General features: G+C 29.1%; 1 protein-coding gene across 1 annotated transcript; it reads left to right on the forward strand.

The window, feature by feature from the left end:
• Window positions 1-16276: 16276 nt before the first annotated feature.
• On the forward strand, window positions 16277-21999 carry LOC111614550 (glutamate receptor U1-like). The gene is made up of 9 exons (XM_023355923.1): window positions 16277-16339; window positions 16411-16508; window positions 18048-18138; window positions 19513-19671; window positions 19734-19839; window positions 19951-20180; window positions 20271-20521; window positions 21412-21602; window positions 21815-21999. Exons 1-9 carry the CDS (start codon window positions 16277-16279, stop codon window positions 21997-21999), a joined length of 1374 nt encoding a protein of 457 aa, XP_023211691.1.
• Window positions 22000-23341: the final 1342 nt, after the last annotated feature.

The following is a 23341-nucleotide window of genomic DNA, read 5'->3' on the forward strand; positions in this document are numbered from 1 at the left end:
CATTGTTCATTTTCATTATCCGAAATATCTTATGCCACGTTAAGTTGTACGATCAGGCGTTAATTGTATTTATCGACATTGTTATAATTTATAATATTTTAATAACGAATTCGCAAATGAATTTTGTAACTCGAAGACTGGATTCAGACGTTAGACTTGCTAACATGAAAAAAAAAAATGGATGCTGCAAGGAAATTTAAATTGTTTACGAGGAAAAAACTTGCAGTACAAGTTTCATGAACAATTTAGCGAAAAAAAGAAACTTTTAAATAATTTTTGGAATTAATTATCACTGAGCCATAAAAATATATTTGAGAAGAACGTTATTAAGTTGTTTCGATGAATTTTTAATGTTTTGCCATTTAGTATTTAAAAATTAAACCGACTACAAATAAATATTTACGTTTCGTATTGGATTAAAAAAAATGAAATCGTTAATTGACATTAAATAATAAATTAAATACAAGTTTACAGTTTGAATACAGTAGAGCGTCGTTTATCCGAAAGTCGGTTATCCGAATGAATTCCAGTTGGCAAATTTAAATTTTTGCTAGTGCTATGGCGCTGGAATCTTTGGCTATGTCTTGGGCTACTCAAATATTTTACGTTTTTGATACTAAATTAAGTTCTGAAGCATAATTTTTTTATTGTTTTATATTTTTAAATATATTTATTTTGTTTGTACAAAATAAAGAAATAATTTTTAACGATACAATAGCCACGATTATTATTTTAAAAAGTTTATGTTAGGCTTAACATCGACGAAAATTCAACGCAAAGCGATACGCAACGGAGAAAAATTTCAACACCGGATAGGTTAATATATTTTTTCGTACATAATTGGTTATACGAAAAATATGTTATCCGAACAACCCCAGTCCCCAATTGATTCGGATAAACGACGCTCTACTGTAATTATATTCGGTGTAATCAAATCTGAAGCAGGAAAAGACGAAAGATAGACAATATATTTTTCCTCGTTACTTCCACGTGGAATAGAATCGCAGAAACGCATAGCAAATATTAATAATGCAGATATCCTTGATTGTAATATAGTAAAATGAATTGTGATTTATGCAATGTTATATTATATATAATTCTATACGCATGGCAATAATAATACCACATTTAAATACTACTATTCTGTTTTGATAAAATAAATATATGTTGATATATTAAGTTTAGAGAAACACAGCAGTAGTAACATGTGTTGCTTAGATATATTAAATTTGCAAAAATTATTTAAATTTTAAAAATTATGAAATTAATTAATTTTTTAAGTTTATAATTATGTGTTTTATATTGTATTGTGACGCAAATATTTTTGAATATTATCAGAAATTTTATATTTTTTTGTTTAATATTAGGGGAGACCGGGGCAAGATCGGCATGTTAAGCTTTACTTAAATTTTGTGTAATAAATACTGCTGCAAACTGAAAAAAATGCTTTGCATATTGTCTATTGAAATATTTTCTTACTATAGAACTGGTTAAAATCAGTTTGGAAATAAAAATAATTAAAATAATTACAACTTTACAAGAAGAGAGAAATTGACGAAGTTGCCCCGGGTATAGGGGCAAGATCGGCAACTTCTCTCTTTTTGTAAAGTTGTAATTATTTTAATTATTTTTATTAAAGTTGCCCCTGGTATAGGGGCAACAGTAATGGGGCAAGATAGGCACGTATATAAAATTATGTTATTAACAATGTATAAGTTGGAATTCACTATTAAAACAAAGAAATACAAATCCAACACCCATTTAATATTATTACAACGAAATGCAAGTTCAAAGACATATATACATGAATAACAAATGCAAACATGTTTTCATTTATCATCTGTTTGATTTTTATCCTTTGCTTCTAATGTGGCTTTATGTTGCCGATCTTACCCCGCTAGTCATGATTTCGAAACATTAAGTACAACCCTGAGAACAGAATGCCAAGCCACGATCTGGCCACGTGAATAAGTTGAAGTTACATCCTTCTAACAGGAAAAGTAACTTTCGTTATCATGGAATTATAACAAAACCTGCCAATTCAATATAAATGGAAAAAAAATATTATATGGAATTCAACGAAAATGAAAATTTGCTTGATAATTCAACTACGCTTGTTGGAGAACAATAAAAACACTACACTCAACAAGCCACCAATAAAACTCAACTGCCTAACCTATAACCAAAGTCTACTTTTAATTTGTTTTTAAAAAAAAACGCTTGAAAAACTTGCCCCGCATGCCGAAGTTGCCCCGGTCTCCCCTACTCTTGTAAAATTATTCAAAATGATGTAAATTAGTAAATCTATACCTTTTTCATTATTAAAACAAATATTTACTCACTCAATACGACTACCCAACTCGGTGTTACTATTTCCTGGAAAAAGTTTTTTGATGTTTACTGAGTTTGAGATCACAATTTGTTGACATAAATTAATTTAATTGCTAATTTGTTTCAAAAAATTTAAGGCTTTGTGACCTCACTCACCGATTTAAGATAACTCATGATGTTAAAATGATTTTCACGATTTTCTCACTGGATTCCTGACACTAGTAAAGAAAGTTTATTGAAGTTAATTTACTAGTAAAGAAATTAGATTAGGTTGGTACGACAGGATCACATTGGAAAAGGAAGGTTAAAATCTGGCGAAAGAATAACCCGAAACGAAATAGTAAATTCAAACCAGAAAATTAAATTTAATATACAACAAAATGTGAAGTCCGCCGGGGTATAGAATACAGTTTTGATTCGTATACCGCTTACTCGGCAACTAATCGTGAGACAAGCCCTCGGTTGTCTCAAAAGATGGCTTTTTAATGGGTAATATAAAGATGCGGAGACTAAACGATGGTAAAATCACAGTCTCCTCCGTCATGATTTCCGACACCAGATAGTTATTTACGCGTATACTTTTTCTTAATTAATTAATAATGTCTGTGACGTTCGAGTGACAACTTCCGAATATATCATAGGAGGGCTAACAGTTGAGTGAAAATGCTGATTAAACCAAATGGAAACCAATCTCATCATAAATAAATAATAGTTATTAATAAAACTAAACTAAAGAGTAAATATAAATATAATACAATTAAATAAAAATATAACAAATGGAATTTCAATGCTAACATTCGAGATTTATCTCATAAAAGGATTAGATTATCCTACTTAAAGCTATGTTTAATNATAAGACATCCCCATTTCAGCACATAATATTTAGTGTATTTAAACCATCCCACACCTTTGGCATTCAGGCCCAACTTTTTTTTACTCCTATTACAATTAAATAAAAATATAACAAATGGAATTTCAATGCTAACATTCGAGATTTATCTCATAAAAGGATTAGATTATCCTACTTAAAGCTATGTTTAATCTATCTACGGTAAATCAAAACCTTGTGCGCGGAGAGAGAGTTCACGTCAATCTATCATATTATACTACCCTGTAAATACTTTTCTTTGTTCAATATTTTCATAAGGATCGTCTATGGATGCTTACTTCGTGTAGCACTTAGTATGGCGAATTCAGGTAACTTCTGGAATGCTCCCGTGAACTGCTGTAAGTTGTATGGCAATTACTTATTTCGATAAACTTCCTGGATTAACGGGAAAAATCCCTTTTTATAGCCGCTTGTTCAGACGGCCGAGTAACGTGTGCAAAGGCCGCATCTCAATCATCTCGCGAGTCGGCCGTAGAAATGAAGTTCAACTTCCTTTCATGAGAAAGTGAGCTAGAGCAGTTTTCTTTTCTTTGTAACATTCTTCTCTGAATACTTTTATATAATAAAATATTTTAAAAATTTTATAATAATTAAAAATAAACGATCCTACGGATCTCACAAAAGAATACAATAACATTTTACTCAAATAAAATAATCAGGAAGAAAGTTTACAATAATATATAATATATTTTAATTTTCTGTAAATTTTGTATATATTTTCCTGAAATTTACGAGAGTGTTTGCAAAAGATGCTTTGACAAACTATAGAAACAAAACTTACTTGGCAGGAAAAGCAAAGTTAAACAAGTAGCATACCAACTATTACGGGCCTCACTGCTTGAATACATGCAGAAATCAGAAAATACATCATAGCCGTATCAGCAGCCACCACTGTCGGAGAGCTTCAGGAGACACAAAAAATCATCTAGCTACTACACTGAATGGAGAAAATTTCACAGATTTTCAATACTTTGTCATAAAGCAGGTATTCTCATGGCCGAACAAAAAGAAAAACGACATGAGGACACTGCCATTGCCGTGCCGTTTTTGCCTTCCATAGGGTTATCTGCCCAGGACTAAAAAAGAGACTGTCTCCTGAAGATATTCAGCTACTATTCACAGGGACGTCCACATGGTATCTGAAGCAAACAAGTCTGAACCAACTTCACCATCCTAACTACTACTAACTGTTTAACTGTAGAACAAAGTGATGCCTGTTCTCATCGATACAGAAAGTTCCATCAGCCTTATAACCCAAAAACTATTGGATTATTTATCCAAACATTTCTTTATCCAAAAATACGGTTTAACAAATTTTTTATCATTTTAGATGAAATAGAAGTAATCATCATAATATAAATTAAGCATAATATAGTACTGTTTGTTTCACAATACACAAAAAACACTTTTTTGATTTGAATAGAACCTGATGATTTCAGACAAATTATTACAGATATATTATATTTCAAAGTTTAATTGGTCTTTTCTTAACTTCACTTATAAAACTCGCAAGCAAATAAAAATTTTAAATAATTTATTTAATAATTTAAAACAATTTATAAATTAATTACGTTTAACTTATTATTAAAATGCATCTGCATGCCAATCTATCTAAAAAAATTTAATAATTACTCACCATATATTGTTCATTTTCATCATCCGAAATATCTTATGCAACGTTAAGTTGTACGATCACGCGTTAATTGTATTTATCAACAGTGTTATCATTTATAATATTTTAATAACGAATTCTCAAATGGATTTTGTAACTCGAAGACTGGATTCAGACGTACGACTTGTTAATATGAAAAGGAAATGAATGTTGCAGGAATTTATAAATTGTTTACGTGGAAAAAACTTGCAGTACAAGTTTCATAAACAATTTAGCCAAAAAGGGGAAACTTTAAAATAAAATTTGGAATTAATCATCACTGAGCCATAAAAATATATTTGTGAAAAACGTTTTTCAGTTATTTCGACAAATTTTTAGTTCTGTCATTTAGTATTTAAAAACTAAACCGACTACAAATAAATGTTTACGATTCGTATTGGATAAAAAAAAGGCAGTAAGAAAAATGAAATCGTTAATTGACATTAAATAATAAATTAAATACAAGTTTACAATTTGAATAATTATATTCGGTGTAATCAAATTTGAAGCAGGAAAAGTCGAAAGATAGACAATATATTTTTCCTCGTATCATTCACGTGGAATAGAATTGCAGAATCGCATAGCAAATATTAATAATGCAGTTATCCTTGATTATAATATAGTAAAATCAATTGTGTTTTCTGAAATGATTTATTATCTATAATTCTATTCGCATGGAAATAATAATACCGCATTTAAATACTATTATTATATTTCGATAAAATAAATATATGTGGATATATTTATTTCAGGGAAACACAGCAGTAGTAACATGTGTTGCTTAGATATATTAAATTTGATAAAAATATTTAAATTTTAAATATTATTAAATTAATTAATTTTTTAAGTTAATAATTACGTATTATGTTCTAACTTTAAAAAAAGTGCGAGAAATGTACTTCAATTTCGAAAAACTATAATTAATATAAATTAGCGTAAATTATATGTAAACAAAATTTGATTATCGTCGTCATATTAGAATTTTCTAAGTATAAATGTAGAAATCGTTTAAGATTCATAATTATGTTCTGTTTAATACAAGTTGCAATTTTTACAGGAAGGACAGCAAACAGTAAGTTTTTTTTTTACAGTTTCTCCACGTACATCTACAGTAAAAGAAAAAAAAAAACGCATCACGAATGATAAAAATGCAGCAATTTTTTTATTGTGATGTAGTAATTTCCATTGTTATTTTTGTATTTTTTTATTATTTATAAATAATAAAAAAATATGTAAAAAATATAATTTTATACGTTGTTGGCTGATTCACCATTAGAATAATAATAAATACTATTTGTAATTATTTTGTGAGCAAGACAGAACTCAGGGGAAAGATCCCTGATGACCATTTAATCGGCACGGGTTCGTAAAACCCGCTGTCGTTGTCAAATTAGGAGGTCTTTTAAAATCGAGTGGGGTGGTGAGAGTAAGTCGATAATGTGTTCCTTAAAGGATTATAGACAGGTTCACATGTTCAACAAAACAACAAGTTTAATATCAACTAAAACTTGAATACATGANTGTATATATTTTTCTATAATTTACTATGGTGATCGCATTTCTCTTGAAAAACGGTTGGCAACAACTAAAAAGATTAAAGTGAGAGTTCGAATGAAGACCCGGAAGTGAACGGACGTGTTTTGTTGTCTCAAATTTTTATTGGCCTTACTTTTCATAAACTCGACCGCACGACTATGACTGCACACAATACGACAATTTAAAATAGTCGACAGGATTACCTTATTTAGCAAAAAGCAAGTCAAGAGAAAAATCTACCCCAGAAACAGTACTATTACCTCTCATCCAAAATTAAATGTTATACCGTTCAACTCACGTAAAAGCCAAACTTCGTGGATGAGACTGTTTGAAAGGCAAGCGGCAAGACAAAGGATTGACAAGTAACAGCTTCATTTCTATATACCAGAATACTGGCAGCATGAAGCTTTCGAATATTATTGCGAGAATTTAGTAGAGGAAACAGATTGGAACATAATTAAATAACAACTACTCGAGTATTTTTCCAAAAAAAAAGATTACTTCACCAGGTCTTATATAACGACAACACCAAGATAAAGATGCTTTGACAAACTATAGAAACAAAACTTACTTGGCAGAAAAAGCAAAGTTAAACATGCAGCATACCAACCATTACGGGCCTCACTGCTTGAATACATGCAGAAATCAGAAAATACATCATAGCCGTATCAGCAGCCACCACTGTCGAAAAGCTTCAGGAGACACAAAAAATCATCTAGCTACTACACCGAATGGAGAAAATTTCACAGATTTTCAATACTTTGTCATAAAGCAGGTATTCTCATGGCCGAACACAAAGAAAAACGACATGAGGACACTGCCATTGCCGTGCCGTTTTTGCCTTCAACAGGGTTATCTGCCCAGGACTAAAGAAGAGACTGTCTCCTGAAGATATTCAGCTACTATTCACAGGGACGTCCACATGGTATCTGAAGCAAACAAGTCTAAACCAACTTCACCATCCTAACTACTACTAACTGTTTAACTGTAGAACAAAGTGATGCCTGTCCTCATCGATACAGAAAGTTCCATCAGCCTTATAATCCAAAAACTATTGGATTATTTATCCAAACATTTCTTTATCCAACAATACGGTTTAACAAATTTTTTATCATTTTAGATGAAATAGAAGTAATCATCATAATATAAATTAAGCATAATATAGTACTGTTTGTTTCACAATACACAAAAAACACTTTTTTGATTTGAATAGAACCTGATGATTTCAGACAAATTATTACAGATATATTATATTTCAAAGTTTAATTGGTCTTTTCTTAACTTCACTTATAAAACTCGCAAGCAAATAAAAATTTTAAATAATTTATTTAATAATTTAAAACAATTTATAAATTAATTACGTTTAACTTATTATTAAAATGCATCTGCATGCCAATCTATCTAAAAAAATTTAATAATTACTCACCATATATTGTTCATTTTCATCATCCGAAATATCTTATGCAACGTTAAGTTGTACGATCACGCGTTAATTGTATTTATCAACAGTGTTATCATTTATAATATTTTAATAACGAATTCTCAAATGGNTTTTTAAAATTTTTATATGGTTTATGTTTACGCTGTTATATCAAAGAAAACATCTGCTAATTGGTTAAATATGACTTTTCTCCAGGTTTTTATATTTCGAGAAATGAAAAAAGATTCGGAGGTAATTTTTGTACGTATGGATGTGTGTGTTTGTATGTGACTTGATTTCTTTCACTCTCATTGAGGCTTAATAACTCCTGTTTGGCAGGCAGAAGTGTTTGTTAGGAGAATTAAATTTTTTTTTTGTTTGGTTCAATGGTAAGACTTTGCGAATTTATTGACACCTGGCAAATAATTTGATGATCAGCTTTTAATCTATACAGATACGCGTTTCGGGCTTTCGCTCCTCTTCAGTCTGTTACATAGATAGATTGTATCTTGTGTATACAGTATCTGTCAGGAACCTGTCGTACCTCCCACTCCCCTTCCCTTCCCTTTCGACTTGACGGCCTCCACCGCATACCTCATATCTTGTAACGTCTCCCTCCCAGACTGCCGCACATAGCCTTGTCTGCGACTCTATTTTATCCTTTCGTGACAGAACAGGTTTATTTCCCATGTGAACTAAGTTATAATTTAATTCGAAAAGTAGGTAAACAAGTCGAATAATAAGTTATACTGTTTTTATTGTGATGATGTTGTCAGCCATTTTTGCAATTACTTTCATAGTCTTAGTCAATTCAAAACTATAAAACATGGTAATTTACACTAGTGTTTTTCAACCTTTATGACAGATAGGAAGGATAATTAAATTTCAAACAAACTATTACAGAAAACATTATACGCAAAATATCAATAGCGTAATCATAGTGGTTGATTCAGCCAAAATTGAATGTATATGAACTGAAAATTATGTTAAAACACATTTCATGAGTGCTTCGTTATGAAATTAAGAATTGCTCCATACGTGTTTGTGCTTATTTATTACTTTGTACACTTTTTATTATATAATAATTGTCGAAACGTGTATACTTTTATATAGTTTAATGGTTAATTCTGTCAAAGAATAACTACATCTGTATTTTTTCCGTCAATACTAAAATCGTTTCTTGCATTCCACCTCATCTTAATATCACAGATGCCTTTTCATTGCCACCAGAAAAATAGGTGTAAAAAATATAATTTTATACGTTGTTGGCTGATTCACCATTAGAATAATAATAAATACTATTTGTAATTATTTTGTGAGCAAGACAGAACTCAGGGGAAAGATCCCTGATGACCATTTAATCGGCACGGGTTCGTAAAACCCGCTGTCGTTGTCAAATTAGGAGGTCTTTTAAAATCGAGTGGGGTGGTGAGAGTAAGTCGATAATGTGTTCCTTAAAGGATTATAGACAGGTTCACATGTTCAACAAAACAACAAGTTTAATATCAACTAAAACTTGAATACATGAGCTTACAATTTTAACCCGTTCTTAGTTCGATCGGTGTTTCAACAAATTCATTACTTTCTCTATCCGGTATGATTACTCATTCTACCTCATAAAATTGATAACAGTTGTCAAACACAACGAATTAATTGCTGGAGGTGACTAAGGTCAGAGTTTGTCTTGCAACCTTAGTAATAATTGTGACTTTGTATTATTATTCGATCGGCTTTATCGGTTTCAAAATCTGACGAAACAGGATGTGTGTTTGTCTTGATTTTTGTGGTGGAATATTAATTAATTAGCAGATAAGCCCGGCGTCGCTCGGTCAAAAAGTAACGATAGCGAAGATTAAGATAATTACATTATAGCCAATCTTACCCGTTTTCGCAGAATGCAAGAATTAGGTCCCCCTGTTTGAGACTAATTACAAAATTTTTATATGGGTGTAAAAGTATGTTCGATTACCGCAAAAACGCAAAAAAACCACATGTAAAATAGTACAGTAGAAGCAGAGATTTTCATGGTAAACATTAATTCTCTCTCTCCTCTCCCGTAGGGGGAATTTCGAAAAATTCCTTGTTAGTTTACGTTCTCGTGACATACCCTGTGTACCAAATTTCAACTTTCAACTCCTAACCGTTTGGGCTCTGCGCTTATTAATATTGTCAATTCATAGATTAAGAAATTGACATAATTGCTCCCCTCTTCAGATTCTCACAATTTTATTGCATAGTTTCTGTAAAATAAATATATTTCGATTTCCATTTATCAGTTTCTTCAGATATAATCAGTTAATAATTAATTTAAATAATTAATTTCTTAAATTTTGTATTACGTGTAGGCTGAAACTACCTTTTAGTGGTGAAAATTCATTTTTAATTCAAACAATAATAAATTTATATAATATAATGCAAATTCGATTTCAACAACGAAAACTTAATGACTGAGTGTTTTTTTATTAAATTTGTTNAATTAGAATAATTATTAACTCTTGTAATTTTTTTTGCTTGTTTAAAATTAAATAACTAAAAAGTAATTTACCATTTTCCTATGAATTATTTAATTACTACACAAAATAACGCATTATATGCATTATATGTGAATATCTTACTGTTGTGACTGCAGAGTCGGCACCTCTTCGATGCCTTGTCAGGACTGACACTACCGTGTTTTTACGGAGAGACACAGAAAAAGGAATGGCCGCTAATTTCGTGGCGTGAGCGGTCACTTCTTAGTCTTCCGGACTCGGAATGGAGGCGAATGGAAACGACCGGAAGAAATACACTCCACAAATTAACATTAAACAAAAATATCTGTTTATCAATACATATTATCTATAAGTTCTACGAGATATTGTTTACGAGTTTACAATCATTTCACAAGCTTAGTACAATTGCTAAAAGGAGCGGTATATCTATACTAATATTATAAAGAATTAAAGTTTGTAAGTTTGGATGCAGGAGGTAATCTCTGAAACAATTCATTCGATTTCAAAAATTCTTTCACCACTATAAATAGTAATGAACTTTCAGGGTGGATATAGGCTGTATATTATTCCGTTAGACATTCATATAAATTAAAAGATGTCATCTAGGTAAGCGTTACATTTTTGGTGTCATCGGGTGGGGAAAGGTAAGACGCCTACGTATATGAGATAGATAACCGCGCGGAGCAGTCGTATGGTCGGCAAGATACGCAATGCACTGGTGTGGACTTGTGATATATAAAATTACATGTCCTGACTAATTCATCATCTCTCAGAGAAACCGCTGAACTTAAATAGGTGAAATTTGGTACAAAGGTAGTGTGCATCATAAAAATGCACATTAAAAAGGGATTTTTCGATATTCTCCCGCAAGAGAGAGAGAGAGAATTAAGGCTTAACCCGAAGAACGTCCTCTACTGCACTATTTTAGATTCGATATTTTGTTTTTATAGTAAAAGCTAATGTTGAGAATCTTAGTGAAGTATCGAGGGAGTGTTATTTCTATCAAATTGTTAATACCGCGCGGATAACAGCTAGTAGAGAGATAAACCTAACGCGACCCTGACCGAGAGAGAGATCTCACAGTAAGTTCGCGAGATGATAAATACCTTAAAATACCCGTGAGTCTTAATCGTGTTGATGCACAAATGGTCGGCAACTCAGTTCAAAATTTACTCTTTTTTTCTCGGCTTCTTGGGTGGTGGCGAGTGGCAACGGCTAAAACGGCTGTTCCGAACACACACACTTAGGAATAAAGGGTTGATGACGACTGCTCCGGCTTGTTATCACCTCGTCTTTTTATTAAGGGCTCCTCTTGAGTTTTACCTATGACTTTATTAGGAGGTTTAGTACAATACATCAAGGCCAATAGTCACATTTTCACGCCTTGAATCCGGGTGACACATTCGACGTGTCGTCGTCAACAAGGAAATAAGTCTGTGGTAAATAGTTTAATTATCTTAGACGATTTTAGTAAAACAACTTTAACATAAAACTAAATCGAACAAAAATTTCTTTAACAAATTTGGCTTTCACACTGTTATGCAGCTTTACTCAAAATAAGTACAATACATAGTGATATTTCTCACTTATACAAAGTTTTAGAGCAGTGTTTCTCAACTTCTACCGTCGCCCTATTCAATAAAATCACGACGTAGTGTAATTCTTTTCACTTCGAATATAATCTTGTTGGGTTTATTAATTTAATTTTTTACAAAGTATATAATTATCAAATAAATATTTATTTACTGAGAATACGTATTCGATTTTGTTATAAAATGAAGCATTATTCGCTGTAAATCCCCAATGCAAGTTTTAAAATTCAGATTCCGAGGGCCCAAATTCGTATTGCATTGAATAGACTAGTCACTAGTAAAATGATTTTTGTTTAATTATTGTACGATATAACGAATAAAATATTTAATTATTCTTAATATAAAGTTTTTCTATATCGCCCAGTAAATTATTTTTCGCCTCCCAAAATGAAAATTGTTACTAATCGTCCCCAATATGGAAAAAACGCCAACACGGGGGCGATATCGCTTCAATGAGAAACATTGTCTTAGACTAATCTAACCTCGTTTAATCTAAACTTAGGTTAAGTTAGGGTAGACTAATATAATGAAAATATTTATGTGTAATTGCGAATCTTTTGTGTTTGAAGTTCAGACGTCATTCAAGAAGTATAATTTAGATAGACGTAAAACAGATGTTACTTCTGTTGAAATTTCCATTTCTCTCAACTCTTGTTGACAGATGAAGCACAGATATAATTGGTATTTATAAAACAACTTATATGATGTCATTAGACATTTTTATTAATACTCTCACGTGAATACCTTAATACCAAATCTTGTAAAAGCTTCCGCCTTTAAAATCAAATTTTGCGAAAAATTCATTGATCATTTTAACTGTTTAATCTCAGCGTTTAAGTGTTCTTGATAATTGTTATAATAATATTTTAAATATATACATTTAAAAAATTTTATTTAATCTCTGTTGTATTTCAGTAATGCCGTGCATCCTGCAAAGAATGTAGTCTAATAGAGGAACGTAATACCTATGCAGTTGGTCGAGCAGTACCAGAAGAGCCTTATAAGTAAAAACGACGCCATCATTCCAATACAATACGATAACAAATTAGTGAATGACGTTAAAACAATGGACTCTCCTGCTTTACAATACGTTTCTACCATACGTTCGTGAAATTGTGCTTCAAATTCGAAATCCTTTAACTCACTATTAGTACGAAAACATCATCTATTTCGATTACTGCATCGAATAATATCATGATAATTAGTAAAATTAATCAGAAATTAAATTTCAATTAACACAATCGACCAAAAACTAAAAACAGAATGGTAACGTTCCAAATACTAATTTCAATACTAAGTATCGATATTAACTATGAAGGCATATATGTACCCAGTAGTAACTATGAAGGCATATATTTGCCCAGTAGTGACATGAAAACATGTATCTGCATTATAGTCAGTTTTTCACAATGTGCTTAGTATTTCTATTCTCGTGTCATTATTCACAGTGGCTTGTTTATTTCAGAACAAATTGTGTTTTAAAAATATCATGCTTAATGGAGGTTCGACTGTTTTCAACTTCGGTCACAGACAAACCACGTCATCTGTGACTTATAAAAAGCTCGCTGATGCTCTGTCCAAAACTTTAGTATCATCTATTGTCTTATTTCTTAAAGTTTATGAATGTAGCAAAAAACTAAAATTTAAAATTTATTACAAAAATCTGTGAATATTTATATGTTATAAAATGAACCTTTTAAAAAATATATTTGAAAAACTAAACAGAATTATACACTCAAATCACTATTGTTTTTAGCAATTAAATTTATTTTATTACTAGAATATAAAACGAGATTTATGAACTTTTTCGAAAAAAATTATAAAAAGTCAAAATAATTTTTAAATACTCAAAATAAGTAATTTTAAAATTGAATAAAAGGTGAAATATTCTGAAAATCACTAATTTAAAATCGCAGATAGATCGCAAACACCAAATGGTCGAAAATTCAATCTATTATTGCATGATTCCTTCATTTTACTGTAAAATAACAGAAAAAATTGTAAAATAGAATAATCATATCTGGTAAAAAAACTTTCTATAAAATTCATAAAATGTTCTAAAATAATAGTATAGTGACTATTAAATTGCATTAAAATACGATTTCGTGCGAGTACAAAAATCGATTGTGAAGATAATTTTGTTTGATGATACACTTTAATGCCTGACAAAGACAATCAATATCTTTCATGCGAAAGAAAATTCATATTTTTTAATATTATAATTGTTAAAATAAAAACAATTATGTAAAATAACTGTGTTTTCGCTAGTTAAGATGAAATGTAATTATTATAACGACTATCTTTTCGAATTGAAGAATACCAAAAATTTACTACAGTAATTTCATTTATAATTGTTTACAGTCACGATATCCTATGAAAATCTTTCTAATGATATAAAGTATGTTACATACTAATAAACACGTATTAAATTCTACTGTTCCACTTAGGTATATTAAATTAATATGAATTTAGTATACATTACTGAAATATGTGAAAAAATTTGAAATAGCATACGCGATAATATAGATTTTTTTTTTTTTTCTTCCTGGAACAAACTCCTACGAATTTTACTACGGTAAATGTTTTGAAAATTTTTCTATTTTTTCGATTCAAGAAACATTAAATCGTCAGAAAATGCGAAAACATTTCGTGTTCTTTCTGTATATTTTTATGTTCGTGTGTGTATGAATAGCACGATTTTGTTTATTATGTTTCAAGTTTAATAATTTTTACAGGTTTTGTAGAAAATTTCTGAGATTTTGCGGGAAGATTTAGGTAATAGGAGTATTCTTGCCGTTAAATTTTTGTGCGTATAGGCCAAAACGACAGGAAAGTAAGGGATCCTGTGTTGTATCTCCAGTAGGATCGCCCCTTAAGAAAATTCTATTCGTTATTATCATTTACAACATTTTTCTAAATTCGTCACTACTTTTGACGATAAGTTTACCGTCATTTTTAAATAATAAAAATGTAAAACGTTTTAATAATAAATATCGTAAGACATGATGTACCAACTGTTACCAGAAAAATTAAGCAACTCTTCAAACAGCTTTGTAATATTGATAAACTTTCTGTGTAATTGTATGGAGTTTAGATTATGAACATAGTTTTATAGTACAACATAGTTTTAATATTTCCAATAATAATAAAAGCAAACAAAGACAAAATTAAACCAAATATATTATTAACAAAAATAGGTCTTTATTTATTCTATTAAATAATAATTATAAATAGTAACAATACTTTTCATATTATGAACATATACGTAAACAGCCGTGTTTATATTATTATATTATTTTGTAATTTCTAAAATGTATATTCATGTCAAAATGCATTTATGAAAATATCGTTTTTATGAGTAGAGTTTCTATCGCAAAGCATTTACTAAACTCTAGATTATAAACACAATAATTCGCATAAAAAACAGAAAAATATTACAGAATAACTTATACGTTTATCAATAAATTGTATTTAAATTACGGTTACCAGAGATACATGTACACATAAAATAATAGCCTGTTATTACCAATTCTTCAAAAAGAAGACTGGGTAGGTGTCATTTATCTGTGAACTTGACTAGAATTTTGAGGTGTATTTTGTCATTTATAGAAAAATGCGACATATTCGTTCTTCTTAAAAACAAATACATTTAATAGATCTTTAAAATAATTTACTTTTTGTTTGGGAAATAATATCTCTTCCATGTATAAAAAATAATTTGAAATTATATTACATTTCCATAACAACAACATGTAAACAATGTTGGATATTTATAACACATATATCGAAAATAGGAAAATCATTCGTCATTCAGGGAAAACTCGGTGAGAAATGAAAGTCACTTTGATCTTCGTCTTACTTTTTGGGATTTTCAAATATATTCATTTGAATAAAGGTAAAGATTAGAAATTCCGATTTATGTAATGAAAATTACTTTCTTTTAAACATTATTGTATTTAAAATGAAACCGATACGTTTTACGTGTTTCTCTTTCACTTTGTAACTTAGAATATGCAATTGAAGATTAACAAATATTTTAATTTATTTACTAATTATTAAAGTGATTAAGTATTAAGGAAACTTTTAACCGTAGCATGAGGATATCTATCGTTTACATTATTATCGTTAAATCTTTTATTAATATATTAAATTTATACGTTGTCTTGACTTTTCTCGAAAACTTCATTATATTCACATTCATTATAATTTAATCTACGATATCACAGTTGAGTCTTTATTTTACTGTTTTCGAAAAAAGACATGGCTTTTCAATCAGACTATAGAAAATTTAGTAAAGCTGTGAGATACTGTACTTATTAAGGATAATATATATATAGTTTTTTAAATACAATTTTATGTTTTTCAATGTATATTATATCCACAGATAATCTAAATGATTCCTATGAATGGAAATTAGCTGCGATAAAGGTAAAATATACTAAGATATTATTTATAATTTTCTTCTATATATATATCAACAATTATTTTGTTATTTTAAGAATCCCCATTTTGTGACTATGGATAAATCTCAGAATAAAATGACAGGAGGACTTCGTTTTCGAGCCTTTAAAGCTCTTCAAGACAAACTAAAATTTAGGTATTTTTAGAATTATCTCGTAATTTGTTTTTAATATTTATTTCTATAAAATGTTTAATAACCACATAAATTACAAAATATATTTCCGAATAGATAAATAGTTAGACTTGTTCATTAACACGTAAGAGCACTATTAGTTTCTGTAATATATTGCAAAAATCATAATAAATTTACATCATTGAACTTTTAAGCTTAATTACAATACTTTAAATATTTCTTTCTTATATTTACACTTATTTATAAAAATATTTATTCGTGAAAATCATTCTTCTTGTTAATTTTAGCTGTAAAATATAACACATGATATTAATATTAGGCTGATAAAGCAGTAATAAGAAAGTAATAAAGTAGTAATAAAGTAAACTAAAAAAAGAGTAAAACCTGTATATATCAGAAAATGTAGTCGACAACAATCTGTTTACCTGCACGAATTAAACAAGAAACGAAACTATAATATTATTAAATTACTATCAGAAGCAACGTTAATAATAAAGGCGTTTTAAGTATCATTTGCATATCATTGATTGAGAATAAAAATGGAACTTTCTATATTTTAAATAACTATTAATATAGAACTGAAAATTTCCTATATTCGTACTAATGATAAGTACCTTTGTATACTATACTAACCCGGAGATTCTGCTTTTCTTTTTAAAACATATTTTAAAATTGTATTGTTCCACTACAAACTTTTAACTCCAGTCACTAATTTTTTTTAACTGGATATTTTTTACAACTACTATATTTTAATCTAGATGCGAAAGTTTTCTAACAATGTATTCTATCAATGCCATGGTTTCTTTAATCCTTCAAGATATATAAAAACCTGTTTTTCATAATTTGGTTTATTAAGAACAAAAAAAAGAGTATTTAGAAAATAACTATCAAAAATATCATTTTGAAAAACAGTGTAAGATGTGTATTCTAATTGTTAAATGTACGAATTTAGCTGAAAAAATAAATGAACTGTAAAAAAACCATAGAAACCATACATAATGTTGACCTTTCTTCGCAGTGTTTCAAGGTGCTATTCCCCGAAAGTCGATTTTTCCTGAATTTTTAAAAAATATCCGGATGTGGTCACATTTTTCGGATTTTTAAAAAAATCCACAAAGTATGACACACACATATTTAATTGCGCACGATTGTTTTAATTTAAATTTTTTTCTAAAGTTGACAACAATACCTTTGAAGAAATTTCATTCAAATACGAATGTGTTTCAAATACAAATACAAATACAAATACAGTAGTCTTCACATAGTATTATCAAATATTTTCAAATATAAATGTTTTGAAACTTATGACTTATTTGAAAGTGTATTTGATTGGCTTCCATTGAACAATTTCAAAAGTTTATAACAAATTGATTTAATGAAATCAATTTCTAGTTTTAAATATTAAAAAGTACTAAATACTATATTTCAATTGAGATATTTTTTAAAACATTTATGTTAGTACAATATCTCTAATTACGATAAATTTAGTTGTAACTTTTCAACTCATCTTTAACGAAAATATAATTATTTGCATCCAATTAGTTATTCCATAGCTAAGCCAGTAGATGATTACTTTGGAAGATTAAGCAAAAATGGAACATGGACAGAAATGATTGGGAAAATTACAAGAGACGTAAGTGATTTAATTATTTAACAGATGCATGTATATATTATATCATAGTTTCCTTTTTTATCTGAACTTTCTTCTTATTCTATAAAACTTGTATATTGGTTCTTACATTCTGAGATCTGGTGCGAAAATGATTTTTCTATAGTTATATTTTGTACGAAATCTGTATTTAACATCATATCATATATATGGCTGCGTTAAAGCAGTCGCAAAAAAAAAAGAAAACTCAAGCAGAAGAGACCTTTGAAAATTTACAATACAGTTTAAGCAACAGAAAATATTTAGTTTTTGCACAAGCTAATAACCTAATGGTAAACACCGCCTAATAATTAACAGCATTCAATACTTTACGTTACTCCCTTAAGAATATTTCTATGTTCCTTTTCTATTAAACAATGATTCACCTCAAGTATGATTATATAAAGTACAAAATGTATTTTCTTAATGCTGGTTCCTTTGAAAACAGTCCATATAGTTAGCAAATTTATCAAAAGTAACATAAAAGGGTTTATGTAATTTTTTAGTACCTGATGTAAATTTTCGAAAATTCTCTTATACTTATGGCATTACACGAATGACACTGTAATAACACTATAAAAATCTAGCAACGAATTGCAAAATTTTCTCTGCAACATTTAACTTCAAAATTCAATAACAAAAATCTATTTAATGTGCAAACCTTCCTCATTTAAATTTCTTTATATACAAGGCAAAATTTTGGTTTTACCACCTGTTTTTACTTAATCTAAATACTCAGTATTATGTTATTACTTTATTATGTAATTACTTAAGGCCATTTGAAAATATGCTGTGTCATCGAAACATTAATTAACTGCGTTAATAAAGAAGTGTCAGAAATTTTCACTAAAAACAACTTATATTTAATGTATAATATATTTCTACACAATAGTACACAACTTATACCTAATATGTTTAGTTTTAAATTTATAAATTACTACCATTCAAAATGTTATTTTTAATAGTACTGTGCATACAAAAATTTGTGGATGCCTGTAAACTTCTTTATGTAAACGATTAGAAAGGCTTTAAAACTCATTAAGAAACTTAAGTTAAAGAATTATGTTTTCCTTATTAGTTGTTGTATAAAACAGAAGACAAGTATTGCGATCGGTCAAATGTGTTCTTTTGAAACATTTTCATGATTGGACTTACAACGTTTTGAAACGTTGAGAAATGCCAAAAAATTCGAATGCTTTTATCACCTTTATATATGGATGTTAATTCGAGTATGTGTGTAAGATAGGTTTAATTTAAAAAAAAATTAATTTTTCTAACAATATTTATATCTATTTCTTTGTAAAAATTACTATATACTTATTAATAATATATAATATTATTTAATTTCTCAATTATCAGGAAGTGGACATGGGAGTCGTTCCAATCTTTCTTAGGTCCGATTTGTTTTCAATCACGGAGTTTTCTGCATGGGTAGGATATCAATCTATTGTGTTCATCGCGAAGAAACCTGAGAAGTTCCCTAATTGGAGTTCCATTGTCGCTCCATTTTCATATATGGCAAGTAATCGTTATTTAAGTTATAAACATTTGATAATAATAGCAGTATTTCATTTTTTTAGATTTGGATCGCTATTTTCATAACCTTCATTGTGTTTGGACTAGCGTTACACAAAGTGTTAGAACGAGACTTTTCATTACAAGATATAGAAGTATTTTGGCCAAGAAGTAAAATTTTCTGGAATTTGTTTCGAACTTTCGTATATCAAGGTATTGTCATATATTTTTGTATAATTCGTAATTACCTAATTTTTTTACCAAGAAATTTTGTATACGCAGGAATAAATTTGGATTGCATTAAGAGGTTTCCATCCAGATTTATGATTGGAATATGGTGGCTATCTATCGTTATTCTAGGGTCTAGTTATAGCGGCACTTTAATGTCGTTCATGACGTATCCTGTTACTGAAAAAATTCCAAACACTTTCGAACAGTTAGCAAATTCTCTACTAAGAGGGGAATATTCTTGTGGAGTAGCCAGTAGGTCTACTTTATGGCAAACTATTCAAGTAAGTGAAGATATGATACAAAATTAATATATATTTTATTATTAGTAGTTGTATATTATATACTATATGACGTCATATAAAATTTTCTAGAATTCCAAGTTAAAATCTGCGAAGATCATATCAGACTATATAATACAAAACAACAACTTTATTGAATTAAGCAAAGGAATTGAAAGAGTACAGAAAGAACGATTCGCTTTAATATATGCTGATTATGTATTAAAAAAGAAACTTCGAAATAATTTAGACAACTTTGTTTTCTCGAATGACAACCTTTTTACTTTCATGGAAGCATATGTAATGAGAAAGAGTTTTCCATTCAGACATCAAATTTACGAAATGTGAGTAAATAGAAACTTATGAATTATTTGTTGGACTACAATTTGAGGAAAATTGTATACTTGTGAATTTTCACTATGATCCCTGAATCTATCTCACTCTCCTTTTTTAATCTCAAGAACGGAGTTTGTAAGATAAATGGCGATACCAGATTCGTATTGAGTAGTGAATTGGGACCAGATTAACTGGATAAAAGCATCTTGTTTTAAACTTAAAGCACGTTAGATGACATGAAAAGAGTTAGAAGAATGACTGTCACTTCTTATTTCTGACAGAAAAAGTATGAAATACAGGAATAAGACATTACTAATCTGTAACGGAGATCATAGATTTTAAATTAAATTATTTTAAAAATATGATTAAAAGTTTCAGCGCAATATTATTATCATCATAATACAGTTTTGTACTATATACTATTATTATATATTACAAAAATTTTTCGTCACATAGTAACTAAGCTATTCTTTAATATTCATTCATATCTTTAATTTACGTAATATAGAATACATGTTCTTTATCTGAAAGTAGTGGCTTTCTCCTGTACAGTACATCATACTATTTCTTGAACAGAGTCATGCCTGTTGACTATCTAACAATTTTTAGAGGTAAAGGTTTAAATTGAAATAAAATGACGTCTGTTATGTATTGGTAGATTTTGAACAGTTGATCAAAGCATCCTGCATATTTTGTTTTCATATCTGGTCCCTTTTTTCAAGTATGGAAGTGCGTTCTCGAGATTCAGGAAAGACAGACAGACGGACAGACACCTTGACAGGAAACCTACAGTTGAATAATTATTCCACAATTTATTCCACAATAAGTCCACAATTTTTCAAAATTGTAGTCTAATAATTGCTCGTTTAATTATAAGAGTTAAATTATTATTTTTCAGAACTAGTCGAATATTCGAATCTGGAATCATCGAGAAAATCGATCATGCTGAACATTCTAGAACAAACAGAGATTCAGAATTTCGCGAATTATCCATCCAAGATATCATCAGCCCCTCTCTGTTACTTATATTAGGCTACCTTCTGTCTCTTCTCTGCATAATTATTGAGAGAATATATATAAAATTATTCTGTATTTTAAGGATTCTGCCAAATTGAATATTTACATTCTATCTGGAAATAGAGAGTTAAAGCGCTTCACGTTTTATTTTCCAATAATACACACGAAATCATAGAAAAAACAGTAATTAGATTTCACCTAATATATGCTGTATTGTCGATAAGCCAAGTTAGTTTAAAAATTAATGATACAAATTTTGTAAAAATTTTATTGTAATTAAAAAGCGTTTAAATCATTATCAAAATGTACGTCATGTAAATTACTGAATCATATTCGTGATATTATTTTTACTGGTTTAGTAACATGCTGTGCATTTTCTGTGGAAGAAGACAAAGATGACTATAAAGTGTTACATGAAGATCATTTAATAAACAAAGTGGAGAGCGTAGGAGTAAGAGGCACCGAGTAAACGGATCAGAACTTCAGGTACAAATCAAAAGCCTCGTTATTTCAATTTAAAACTTTTTCCTAAAAAGAATTAGATAAATGACCATCACGATTGTATTGCTAACAAGTATTGTATGTTGTACTAGGGCAAGTCGTTACTAGTTTGAAAGGAGAAGCGTTATTATATTTTAAATTAAACAAATTAACTGCAGCTCGACATTGTAATAATGTCACAATAAATAATTGTCTGTTTTTCATATACTATCTGCACCATATATACGATTTGGAGTACCACAGAATCATTGGCATATTATGAATAATAACATTACAATCTATTAAATATTACTTTTTGTTTAATACTTTTAAAAAGAATTTTTAAGTGTAAAAATTATAATTTCATATTTCATTGTTTTGCAGTATCCTAGTGTTAACTTTAATAAAACGTGTGTCAGACGGAACTGGCGATTTTTTTCGAAAAAGTATGATATTTCAGTTTTCAAATTTTTTTTTAATGTTATCGAACAACAAAGTTCACTGAAAAATTCGACACTTGTATTATGATATCTGGTTTATTGCCCCTTTTGCACTCGGTATGGAATGAACTCGAGGAAAATTGTACTAAAAACGTTATTTTATAGTTTAATTGTGTAGAATTTCGATCTGTACTGTATACCGAATATTAAAAACATTTAATTACATTATTATATTTTTGTACATAGTAAGTTTAATGATCAGTATTCCAAAAACAAATAAACATATATATTGCTCAACTGAAAAGTTTAATGTTTCAACGTTACTATACACTTGATACAGTGTGCCTAATTTTGTTGCGTACATAAATTTAATTGGAAGAAAAATTGATAATTTATATTATACAAATAATGCATTAAAAACTTTCCACAAGTGCTGTTTGTCTTCACACTTCAATTTTGAAAACATTTTGCTTTTTATGTTTTTTATAACCTCAGAATTAGAAATACATCTTAATAAGTATTTTATCTTGCAGCTGTATTAAATTCTTCATATTTGTTTAAGAAACATGTTTTGTTTTGAAAACAATCGACTAACAATGTTACTTTGTTTAGTCGACTGAAAAAAGCTAGAACTTGAAAACAATCAAGATACAAACTATAAATTTACTATATTAATAAAAAAATTTACTTTAACACGGAACAATAATTCTCATCAGCCTAACATTAAAATTTTAATTATTTCTTTATAGTAGAATTTTAATTAATTTTTTACGGTGGTCAGTAAATAAACTAAAATTACTGTATACACAAGTCTACACAGTTAATCTTTACTTAAAAATTCAATTACCACCTAGCGACAATAGAGATATCAATTGGGAAGAGAGGAAACGA

Source organism: Centruroides sculpturatus, unplaced genomic scaffold (genome assembly GCF_000671375.1).
Source record: "Centruroides sculpturatus isolate CEXI.00-Female unplaced genomic scaffold, Cexi_2.0 scaffold1738, whole genome shotgun sequence".
NCBI classification, from domain to species: Eukaryota; Metazoa; Arthropoda; class Arachnida; order Scorpiones; family Buthidae; genus Centruroides; species Centruroides sculpturatus.

Bases quoted from the DNA above. Each gene is read 5' to 3' on its own strand.
- LOC111614550 (XM_023355923.1), top strand. From the start codon at position 16,277: ATGTATATTATATCCACAGATAATCTAAATGATTCCTATGAATGGAAA. The intron at 20,522-21,411 runs GTGAGTAAATAG...ATTATTTTTCAG, and splicing joins AGACATCAAATTTACGAAAT to AACTAGTCGAATATTCGAAT. The intron at 21,603-21,814 runs GTATTTTAAGGA...GTAATTAAAAAG, and splicing joins AATATATATAAAATTATTCT to CGTTTAAATCATTATCAAAA.